General features: G+C 38.3%; 1 protein-coding gene across 1 annotated transcript in view; it reads left to right on the top strand.

The window, feature by feature from the left end:
* The window catches only part of RNF11 (ring finger protein 11), a 47,435-nt gene extending 42,472 nt beyond the window's left edge, over window positions 1–4,963 (top strand). Inside the window, exons 2-3 of the mRNA XM_061412015.1 lie at window positions 1,547–1,716; window positions 2,873–4,963. Coding sequence (XP_061267999.1) covers window positions 1,547–1,716; window positions 2,873–3,044 — 342 coding nt within the window. The 3' untranslated portion in view covers window positions 3,045–4,963. The remainder of the gene's footprint in view (window positions 1–1,546; window positions 1,717–2,872) is intronic.
* Window positions 4,964–12,330: the final 7,367 nt, after the last annotated feature.

Raw genomic sequence — 12,330 nt, 5'->3', positions numbered from 1 at the left:
GGTTATTTCACAGAATTTTTTTTAAGTTGTTAAACAGTTTTTTCAAATTGTTAAAAAAGGTTGTGTCAACAAATTCAGCTATTATTCCTGAAGGCATAATCTCCTACTTGCACATGTTGGCTATCATTGTAAACAAATGCCTAAATTGTAGAGATCATGAATAATCCTACAGGATGAATAAAAATAACATTTTCTAATGTTAATGTGAATAGATAGTTGTGATTTAATGTAAGTTTTCCTATGAAGACGTTATACATAGATTGAAAGTGTTATGTCTCAATTTATTCAGTAGAGAGGTTATCTGAAACACTGTATTATTAGGTGGCTCAAAAATGGTTTTAGCCACAATGAAATCATTAGGTCAGAGATGAACTATCTTCATTGTTTTCATCGAGTTGAGATCTTTTCCCAGATGTCTCATCAGAGGTTTTTTCTGAGTATCTTATCTAATAACGTAGCTTTCTCCATCAATCAAGGAACTTTATTTTGTTTACACTTCACTCCCCATCACCTAGCACATAACAGATACTCAGATATCTGTTGAAACAATGTATAAAGAGTGTGAATAAAATTATCTCATAAATGTGAGACTTCCCTAATGGTTCAGACAGGAATCTACCTGCAGTGTGGGAAACTTGGGTTCAGTCCCTGGGTTGAGAAGATCCCCTGGAGGAGGGCATGGCAACCCACTCCAGTATTCTTGCCTGGAGAATCTCCATGGACAGAGGAACCTGGCAGGTGACAGTCCATGGGGTCTCAAAGAGTCAGACACGACTGAGCAACTAAGCACAGCACAGCGAGTAGAAAAATAAAGCAATACAGTTGCTTGAACAAAGTTGACCCTTGAACTACATAGCTTTGAACTGCACAGGTCCAGTTATGCATGGTTTTTTTTTTCCAACTAATATGTACTACAGTACTGCATGATTCATGGTTGAGTCCTCGAATGTGTTTTCCATTTGGAAGGAAGGTGGCCTCATTTGGCTCACTGGATCATCATATCCAAATACATATCCAAAGCCTAATTTTACAGGAATTTATTGCGATAATGTCTCATCTTTCCAAATAAACAAAAAATTAATTTTAAGATTGTTGTCTGTATGGAAAGAAATAACAAGTTTGCAAATAAGAAGAATCTGTAATGGCCAGTTCTAATGTAAATAATGATATATACCAAGACCATGAAACTCCCATTGTGGCCTACAGAATATTGAATACAGTCCATTTGGTTAATTAATTACATTGATTTATGTTTGTGTATCAGGAATGAATATGTCTGTGTTATGTGGTTTTCCTATGGAAATACTTCAAGTAACATTCCATGCCAGTTTTACTGTAAACCTTGTTTTTATATCCTTTAACAGTAAGTCAGATATGCTAAAGTTAAGGCAGGGTTAACAGAATTTTATGCCAGTGCATATTTGTCCAATTTCCTCCCTCTCCAAGGTCCCCTCCTCAGCCCAAAAAGGAAGAAACAAAAGGAAAACATTACCTAGAAAACAGATTTTTTAAAAAATAATTATTTTCTCCATTTTAAAAAATTTAGGAACAAGTTCCAGTTCCGGTCTATCATCCAACACCTAGCCAGACTCGCCTAGCAACTCAGCTGACTGAAGAGGAACAAATTAGGATAGCTCAAAGAATAGGCCTTATACAGCATCTGCCTAAAGGAGTTTATGACCCTGGAAGAGATGGATCAGAAAAAAAGATCCGGGAGTAAGTTTTAATTTATACATGTTTCAAAGGTCTTTCTTCAGAGATTTGTTTTTTAAAAATATTCTGTTGCATTTTAAGAGTCAGATATTTAATGAATTCTGGGCAAAAATTTGTTTAGATGTAGAAATTAAGAATTTTCATATAAAAAAGAATAAACGATGGTACAAATTCTGACCATTTTATAGGTTGTCTGTGTCCATTTGGATGACAGTTAATGTCAGTTAAAAATTATTTACCTGTGTAATAAGTGTGAACTAGTACTAGCATTGCTGGTGGCCTAGTCAATTGGTAAAGCCGTTTGGCAATATTTCATGGACCTTTAGATCTAAACCCTTTGAGACAGTTAATTTTAGAGACCTATCCTAGAATATGTACCTCACTTCAGCTCCCAGAGTTTTATGTGCAGAGATAGTTACCATAGTTCTAGTTAGTGAAAAACAATAATAGAGGAATACTTCGGTAGGTTATATAGAGGTTAAAATTGTTTGCTAAGGATTTTAGTGATATGAGGAAAATCTTATCTATTTCTTAATTTATAGAATAATTGTACTAAGTCTGATGAGTTATATATAAAATTTTACTTAAGGGAGATTTTTCCTTCAGAGTTCAGAATCCCTGAGAACAACTATTTTCCTTGTAGGTTAAGAATGATCTTTACCAACACAGACATAAAGTAATTTATTATGCTGTGCTTGGCTGTTTGAACTGTAGCACCATTTAGGGTTAGTGGTTCTGTATTTACATGTAGTTATTAAAGTGAAAGCTTCCTGGGCTTACACTGAAAACTCAGTTCAAATAAAATTAATCTAACATGGTTTCTTATCTACTAAAGCTTCACATCCTCCTTAAGGTGTCTTCTGTAATATGTAGCTGTTTTTACAAGCACTATTCTAGCAGTGGACTTGATTCCTATCTGATACCTTTCTCTTTGTTGATTGCTCTCAAACTCTTCAAATTCCCAGGTGATTGAAATAAGAGATTGTAGCAGGATAACGCTAAGAAAAAATTCCGTCTGGATGCTTAGGTGATAGAATGACAGGAAGCCGTTTTTGTCTGTTCATATTAACACTGTCTTTGTAATACGGATTTTAAAGAGTATTCTAGGTAGATCACTTGTCTAAAAATACTCTCTCATTTCTCTCCCTCACCCCAACAGGTGTGTGATCTGTATGATGGACTTTGTTTATGGGGACCCAATTCGATTTCTGCCGTGCATGCACATCTATCACCTGGACTGTATAGATGACTGGTTGATGAGATCCTTCACGTGCCCCTCCTGCATGGAGCCAGTTGATGCAGCACTGCTTTCGTCCTACGAGACTAATTGAGCCAGGGTCTCTCATCTGACTTCAAGTGAACCATCATTTTTGGTGGTTTTGATCTTTTGTCACTGAGCCCAAAGAGCCAGGGATTAGGAATTAAGATCATGCACAAAAGTTTCCTAAAATTTCCTGAATGGCTGCAGATGTTGGGGAAAGTACGTGATATTTTAGAAACTTAGGGGGAAAAGTAGGATGGTATTTTTATGTAAAGCCTTGACCCAGTGTTTAAAAATATAATTGTATTTAGATCTTGTTATTGCTCCAGTACATAGGAATTGTGTAAAGTGTTACAGCAGCTGTATATGTTTCAATTGTGTGTGTCAAAGATTAGGAAAAAGATAGTGGTTGTTTTTTCCTAAATGAAATAACTTTCTTCTTCTCCCCCACCCAAATTCTTTTCTGAAGTTGCTGGCATTTGGGTCAAGGTTTTATTAAAAGCTACATTTTATAACACTGGCACAAAAAAAGTAGTTTTAAGCTTGTTTGCACAGTTCTTTTTTTCCATTGGAAATGGAATTCATTGCCTTAGGTCTTTTTTAAATAGTGTATTATTATCGTTGGGGCTGGCTCTATGCTTGAAAACCAGTTTATTTATAACCTGTTATAAGTGCTATATCTGTTTGCAGTTAGGAAATGCAGAATTCAAAGTGATCTCCTAGCTTGTAAGCAAACTGAGATGCACTATCCCTTTTCTATTAAAATAAAAATCAGTTAATGTGTCAAGAAACCAACTCTAGTGAAGTCAGGTTTAATATTAGCCTTTCTTATGTGTTTCATCTAATTATTTTGGTTGTTAATATGGTGATAATTATTTTGGTTGTTAATATGGTGATAATTAAAAGTCAAGGTAAATTTTAAATATTAGGAATTCTGATTTATTCAGCTTGAATTATGCCACCATGCTTATGTAAAAATGAAAGTGGCAACATGGTTAAACTGAGAAAGTTTCTCAGTTGTAACAATTTTGATTTTTTCTTTCCTGTGACCTTCCCTGTTGTCTTGAACCATAGCAAAAGGATACTGCATCTCTTGTTGTATTGCTGAGGTTATTGAAGTTACATAAAACACATCTCAGTCTCTGTTTCTTGGAAGGAAAGTCCTGCTAGTTGACTGACAATTCTAAGCAGGGAGAATTAAGATAAATGTGTTTAATTAATGTTTTGCACACAAATGCAGAATTTGTATAACCACATGACATCATAGTTGTGATCTCAAAAAAAGGACTTTATCTTTTTCTTGCAGTTAAATGTAGGAATTCTCTGAAACTCTAAGCTTCTGAAGTGTTAGAGGTAGAGATGGTCTAGCAAAGATGTAGTTTGTAATGTTTTATCCATTTAGCATGTGTTTATTTTTTGTTATGTTCTAGAAGGTGACATATTTGTTTGGCTCAGTGATGATTACAACTAAAAAATCATTCATTAGCGAAAGGAGAAGCAATCTCAACCTTAACAAATCAGAAATGTTTCTTATTATTTTGTATTGAGTTGAATATTTGACTCTTTAACACTTTTCTGCATACAAAACACAAGTCAAGTCTCTTGAAGGGTTCTTCATAATTGTATTATAGAAGAATTAAGTATGTTATAAGCACTTAAAGATTTGACATTCAACTGTAGCAGTATCCATGTTGGTTAATTTTCTTATGAGCCCCATGATGAGTTTGAGAAAAATTGAAAGAAATTATAGATTATCAGGTTCTGTTAAATTGTTACATGTATCTTGCTTAAGTTTTTGTTCATTAATTTATATCCAATTACATAAAGCAAATTTGGAGGAAACACCTGAAGTTGTGCAATATTTTCAGCGATATTTTTTATCTTTGTGTTTTCTACTTAAACATGATGTCTGTCATCAAGTGTTATAGTCAGACTTTCTTTTTTTCTAGATTGTCAAAATTGGTAAATGAACATTTTTTTTTAATCATCTTCTATGTTGCTATTAGTCTTTCTTTATTAACAGGTTTCTTTTACAGAAGTTTGGCGGTAATATTGAGGGAACCAAGATTGAGCTGAATTTTTTTTTTTAATAAGGTACTTTGTATTCTTTAATTTTGATCTCCACATACCATGTTAGGAACCATCAATTTTGTCTTTTACCAAGTTAAATAAAGTTATAATACAGTTGTAAAGGGCTAAAGTTAGAATTGATTACATAAGAATCAATTCTCCCAAGTTATCTAATCCTTTCTTCAGAACACACATGTATAAATTTAATTAATTGCCTTTAGTTTTCTAGGTATATATATAAACTTTGGGGGAAGTATTTTTTATGGCTTGGCTTTTACTATCATCTAATCATAAGTTTAGACGCTTGGTAGCTTCTAAATTTTCTAAAGCAAATAATAGGCATATTACCCTGTTATCCAGCATAATTGGGATTGGGTAAAACGTGTTCAGGCTTGGCTGTAGGATTTGAAATGTCTGAAAAGCCTGACCAGGAAAAAATAAAAGAATCTTACTCTTTTAAATGTAAACCATAGAAGAAATACTTTCAGATACTTGGAGTTTGGTTCACACAAACTTTTTAAATGCTAGGAGTGTTCTTTATAAGACATCTCTTATAACAGGTATTGACTCTCCCAACTACTTTTGGTGTCTATATGACATAAAGCAGGATATATAGTGAGCATCGAGGTAACAAGTTCTCTATGTGCAAAGCTCCTCTTTAGGGAAGCATACATTTTTAAAAAGGATTAACAATAAAGGAGTACAAAGTAAAACTGCCTGTGGTCCTTAGACTGAAAATGGCAAACAGAAAAGGTAAGTTTTTTGGCATAATTCCTAAATGTAGGCAGTTGGTGGCCATGTTTGCTTACAAAGGCATTGGCTAGCAGATCAGTTTCTCAGAGTCAGCTGAGGACACTTGACACTTGCATGTTAAGTGCATCATAGCTAATCAGCTGATTTTTTAAGCCTTTAAATTTGAAACCAGTGGACATGAGAAAAAGTGGGTTTTTGGTTAGTATCTCCTGAAGTAATACTAAATTTACTCACCTGAATTTAAAGGTCATCTGTTCTTTTACTGGGTCGGGAAAAAGATCGTTTGTAGCCCCTGCTTGCGTCCCGTGTAGCTCCCCTTTCCTAGGCTTCCCTAAGACTCAGGCTCGGCGCGGCTTGTCCACATCATGTGAGGGTGGCCATGGGAGCCCTCAGGGTCATTCAGTCATATTCTGACTGCCTTCTGTTACTCCTTTGGAGGACAGAGTTTAATTCCTTCTAATTTCTTCCTGGTCCCACTTCAGAAATATTTTGCCATCATTAAATTAAAAAGTGTGGAGTAAAAATGTCCAGCTACAAAATTTCATCTTTGCACTAAATGTCATTACTGATTGACCCACTGTTAGGTGACTGACCTGAGAGCTATCAAGAAATGGCCTGCGAATTTTTCTTCAGTTCTGTATTGTCAGAATAGACACTTGCTTATGGCCAGGCAGTAATTTAATTAATGCTCATAATTTGGATTTAGACAGAGCTTTAGTTTGTAGAAATTTCAAGTGAAACATAAGGATTTAATGGGAATGACTGTTAACTGCTCAATTACATTATATAAAACACCTTAAAATGATGCTTTTTCTGAGTGGTTTGAAAGATGTAGCAAGTCCACTTCATGTATTTAGGGAAAGTTAAGTGGACTGTTTGTTTTCTCTTCACATAAATTATTGTTTTTAACTAGAGAAAAATACATGGTTTTTTAAGCTCTAAGAGTTACATTATAACACAGTAATGTTTGTATTAAAATGCCATATAGAAGTTAGTATGAATGAGGCACATGTAATTTGGGAATATTAAATGTACTCTGTAATGCCTTTTATGAGAGCCTCTGGGTCTGAAAACATCAGTATTGGGTGATTGTTTATTCAGGTATTGATTGTCCCAATAACAGGTATCTAGACTTTGCTTTTTGATTTATCCTTCATTTTCTTGCATGGGAACAGAAAATGCAGATAAATTCCTTTACAACTCATTTCTTGATCCATAAACCGTTTGTTAAGAGGCTTCAGTAAAATTTTACAAAAGGGGTTTGTACTTAACCTGCACCTTTTAATTGTCCACATTGTTCTTCGTTACATTATCGCCCTGAGCAATGTGCATCAGCCCAGGACAGTAACTGGATACATCTAATTAATGTTACTGAGAGACTGAAGAGTTTAAGAAAACTTTAAGAGGTACTGACTTCTCCATTTTTGTTTTTTGAGAAGAGTTAATGTCCACTGGAAGACTTTAGTTATCTTAGATGCTTTCCACAGTAAGTTTGTTTTTGTCTGCATAGTGAATGAAGCAGCATTATTAATAAGGTCCAGATTTTAGGCATCTAAAACTGATTGTGATCAAATGAGAAGCACTGCCTGTTTGCCTTGAACACACTGTAAGCAGTGCTTATTGACTGTTTCTTGGTGCTGAGAGAAAGAAGTTGAAAGATGCAACCGAGGGTTTACTTCAGGAGTCTGGTCATAGTAGTGAACTCTGAATGATTACGAGAAAATTTGGTTGGCTAAGCAAGTGCTGGGCCCTTTCTCTGGGAGCCATATAGTAGTTAATCTAGTCATTTTGGATCCAAAAGCAGGTTGTAGGTGTTATGTGAATTGGGAAGCCTGGGCTATCTTAGCAGAAAGACGTTGAGATTGGCTTCCCAGCACTATCCATACCAGAGGTATGGGAATAAGCTACATTCTGCCAATTACAGAATCAAAGCCAGTCTCACCTTTGAAATAGTGCAGAATAGTGATCTCTTTCCATGAGGGTAGCTGAACTCAAGTACAGATAAGTTAATGGCTACAATTTTAGAGTATGCACTGAAGGGAAGTTGTTTTCCACAAACTATTTTTCCTCATGGCCCTTGATAATCACTATAATGTTATTTTGATATGAGGAATAATAACCGTTCTTCTAAGTAGTGAGATGGATGCTAGCTGGGCATTTTCAGATTGAAGCTATCTTTAAGAAATCACGTTTATGGGTTTGGATTTCAATAAACTGCATTGCTGATTTCTCATGAAGAGTAGAGAACATGAAATGCCAACTCACATGGACACTTAGAGCCTGATTATCACTTAGCATATTGAAAGTGTTTTCCTCCCCCTAAGTGTCATAGCTGGTGAAGAGAAGATGAGGTGTTTTAATGGCAATTCACATGAAGCAGGAGCATTTGGCATGGCACTGGGTTCCCGACTTCCATGTTTAACCTTATATGGTACATTGTTCACACAGCAGTTAAAATAGTTGAGTAAATTGGATGATGTCGTTCATCTGCTTAGAGCTTTTAATTGCTTTCTGTTGTTTGGAGAATAAAATCCAAGCTCCTTAATGGAGATAATAGATTTTCTGCCTCTCTCCTTTAATAATACTCTACTTTTTAAACTTTTTGTGCTTTTTAAAATGCCAAGCTCTTCCTGTCTCAGGTCTCTTGTGGTTTCTGTCCTGTGGTTCACTTCCCCAGATTGTTTGATGGCTGGTTTCTTATCCTCTGTACCAACAGTCCCTGTTTATTCCCTGGCCCTAATTTGTTTACTTTCATTTGTTTCTATAAGAGCAGGACATTTAGGTGCTTAGCAGATATTTATTAAGTGAAGGGAAGGAGAAAGCAGGGAGTCTGAGCATTTCTAATGGAGTGGAAGCTACCATCAAGGAGGTTCCCATTGGAAAGTAGGGATCTTACAAAGATTTTTGAGGGTGGCAAGGAGGACAAAGGCAAAGCTCTTCTTGAGTGGGCAGCTTGCTGATAAGCCTGGTCTCTAATCAGTACTGCCCCTTCACCTGGGAATCAGCTTTTGAAAGAAAGGACGTATAGTGGATACATGTTTTTGTCTGCCCAGTACCCCGTGTTTTTTAGTAATAACTCCCAGCCAAGTGTGTAACTGAAGATGGACCAATTGTAGCACCTCACGCCTTTGCAAGGTAGTTCTCACACTTCAGTGTGCATCAGATCCACGTGGAGGACTGCGATTGTTCAACCTCACCCCTACATTGAAAGGAGGGGACTTGGTAATTTGCATTTCTAACAAATTCTCAGATATCTAATGCTGGGAAGCCACCAGCCTAAGGGAGGAACATTTGAGCCAAGTCAGACTAATCAAGAGTCCTTATTTGGGGATTTTTCATACTAAGGAGCCCTTTTCTTCTGGTTACAAAGCTATAAGGATGTAAGGTCTGAACCACCATGCAGAAGAGTCAGTTCGAGAGCATCTAACACGAACAAAGTGAAGGGTTGGAAAAGACCTAATGGATGCACTTGAGCCATTGATTCAGTTATCCCCTAGGCCAGACTCACCACTGCCTTCCCACAGTTCATGTGGGCCAATACATGTACCTTAATATACTAGGGGCTGTTTGTTTAGTTAGGCTATTTATTTAGTTGATTTCTTTTTATCTTCAGCAGGCCTGTGAAGCAGCTGACATTAGCCCCATTTTATAGAAGAGTAAACTGATTCTCAAGGCAGTAAAATAATTTAAATTCAAGCTGTACTTATATCCACTATCCCATGTAGATAATAGAACTTACAGTTGCTATGTTTAGTAGATCAGGCTTTTCTCTTATGGATTTGTTCACTACCTCTTTTCTATAGATGTCTGCAAGTCACCTCTACCCCAGGGGCAACAGATTTCTGGCCCATGAACCACTTTGACCCACAGATGTGAAATATTTGGCCAGCCAGCGCTCTTAAGCACTTAAATTCTAAGAGTGTCTTCAGCATCATATGCTTCTAAGTTTGCCAGTGTTCCTACCTCTCAGTGTCTTACACCAAATCTCTTCTAGCATATGGTTTGGACTCAAGCCACAGTCCAGGCTAGAGCCTCTGCATCAGTTCACGTTCCATCTCTGGAGTAGCTGGCTGGAACTCTACCTCTTCAACTGGGATTAGCTCATACATTTTCCTCCAGCATCCTAATTTTATGAGCAAATATGGTTGTTTAAGGATTGCCTTTGTCCAACTTAGACCCTGCCCCTACCTCATAATGCCAAGTGCCATGTGGGGAACCATGCCACACAGACATAATTCCATGCACTCCAAGCCAAGGATTTCTAGTGTTTGAGTTGTTAGCCAGTACCTTTTCCTTACTTAACAGTGGCCCAAGAGTCAATTAAATCAGATCCAACTTGAAGCTAATAATTGGAAAGCTTGACCAGTATTTAGCAAAGCATGAGCTTTAGAGTTCAACTGCTTGGCTTCAAATATTTCTGATGTGTAATAGCTGTGTGGTCTTAGCGAAGTTGTTTAACCTGTGTCTCAGTTTTCTCATCTGAAAAATGGCAGTAATAGCCCTACTTCTTAGAGCGGTTTTTGAGGATTAGATACGTGCAGACTACTTAGACTCACAACGGGTAAGTAGCACTTACTATTTAGACGTCCACAGCAATCGTCTGTAATTCTGTATCTTCTCAAAGTAAGGGCTCGATTATATTTTGTCATTTTAAGAGCTAAGTAGACAGCGGAAGCAACTCATAGACTGCTCACTTCGAAATGGATTTTTAAGGCCCTGAGGCTCCTTGTTTGTGGATTTACTTCAGTCACCCTGCCAGACAGTGATGAACTTTGCACCAGATTTCCACAGAGCTGTGCTAACTCAAGCAGAAAGGCAGTTTCCAGCCTTGGAAAACTGCATCTGAGGGTGAGGGTGAGAGGTTCCCATTTATTTATTAGTGAATTAGTGTGATGGTGCTAAGGGCATAACAGGACTGTTGAGAAGGCACACTGTTGGACTAAATTTGAAGCAAAGAGGAAGACTGTTTTCCACTCCTTACCATCTTAGAAGAAATAACTTGGGAGTCACTCCAGAGAAAAGTATCTGGATTTTATTCCCTTGTTGAATGATTCAGGCACTCAGCAGGCTGGGGCTTTCTAAAATCCCCCAGTGCTCCCTTCAGTTGCTGAGAATCTCCCACTCAGACCTGAGCCAAGTATTTGGTTGGTGCTGGCCTTTCAGAGTCCTGGCTTCGCTGTCGGGTCATGGCTTTTTTGCTGTGAATGACGATAGCTGTCTTGGAAAACGCTCCTATTCTGACTTGAGAGATAAGGAATAGGGAATCCTGCCAACATATGGGAGAACTGATAGGGACCAGCACACTGCTGGAAGCTACCCTGCCAGTTCAAGGCCTGGGACCAGTGAGAGGCAGAGTAGACTTTGTTGCCAAGAGCCTGTTCAGAGCATGTTACACAGTTGCTGCTCCCTGAGTTCCTCTGTGTGGCAAGGACTCAGACTTTCCGCAAATGAGGATTAGTTGCTCTCTGGGTGTCCTGGACCACTGTAGAGGCCCCTGATTGAGGGGGTCTATCATCACTTCTGGTAAGCCACCTGGCAACACAAGCCTTTGACAAAAGATAGGAAGGTACGGATCCGTTGCCTCTTTTTGGAGATGAAAGCCCAGAAACAGACTTGACCAGAATTAGAACTGTTGACAGCAGGAGAGAGCCTTAATCTAGTTCAAATTACTAAATTTTAGAGGCTCCATGACTCCCAGGGTCACACTGAAAAAGCAGTAGTAGCAAAGCAGGGGCTGCAATTAGGTATCCTTACTTGGAGGCCAGAAATCTCACCCGATCAGCTGCCTTTCTAGGGCAGATGTGCTAGGAAGGTCTGCAGTGTTAGAGAAGCAATGACCAGCAATGGCTCAAGACACAATGAGAATCTCAAGACAGCATTTTCACCTTCAGAGGCCTCTGCACAAGGATACAGTGGTGGTAGGCACCCAGCGTTTTCACCTTCCTTCACATACGTGTTTGTTTTTGGCCATCCAGCTTGCAGGATCTTAGCTCCCTGACCAGGAGATCAAACCCCGGCCACGTCCGTGAAAGCACCAAGTCCTAACCGTTGGACCTCCCTCACAAGCATGTTTGAGGGCGGAGCCCAAGCTGCAGGTAGGATAAGAGAGACAAAACTGACAAGACTGCAGCCAGGGCAGCAGACAGACGCTAAGGTGCTGGGGGGCTAACTCGTGACGCCCAGAAGGAAACAGCAACAACTAGGAAATCACCCTGGCATGAAGAGTTTAAAAACACCTAAAATGAACACTGAGATGAAGAAAGGTTTTTGTAAACGGCAATTTTACGTTTGGAATGCAGTGACCAGTGCTGCTTTTATACTGCAATGGTAGCATTCTGATTTGTGAGGGAGGCCAAGACACCACCCTGTTCAGCAGCCTAGCTCCAGTTCACCCCTTTCACCTGCCCTGCTGGGCTGGGCACCCAGCATCCAGGCTGTGGAAGAGAGAGAGCTTGCCCTTTGTGGAAAGCATTCTTTTGTCTAGTTCTAGCAAGATACTGGAGCTTTCCTTCGGTAGCATTTCTGCTCTGACA

The sequence above is a fragment of the Bos javanicus genome, chromosome 3, assembly GCF_032452875.1.
Source record: "Bos javanicus breed banteng chromosome 3, ARS-OSU_banteng_1.0, whole genome shotgun sequence".
Taxonomy (NCBI): Eukaryota; Metazoa; Chordata; class Mammalia; order Artiodactyla; family Bovidae; genus Bos; species Bos javanicus.
Note: the sequence above shows the minus strand (reverse complement) of the source record. Positions and strands in the feature narration are given on the sequence as shown.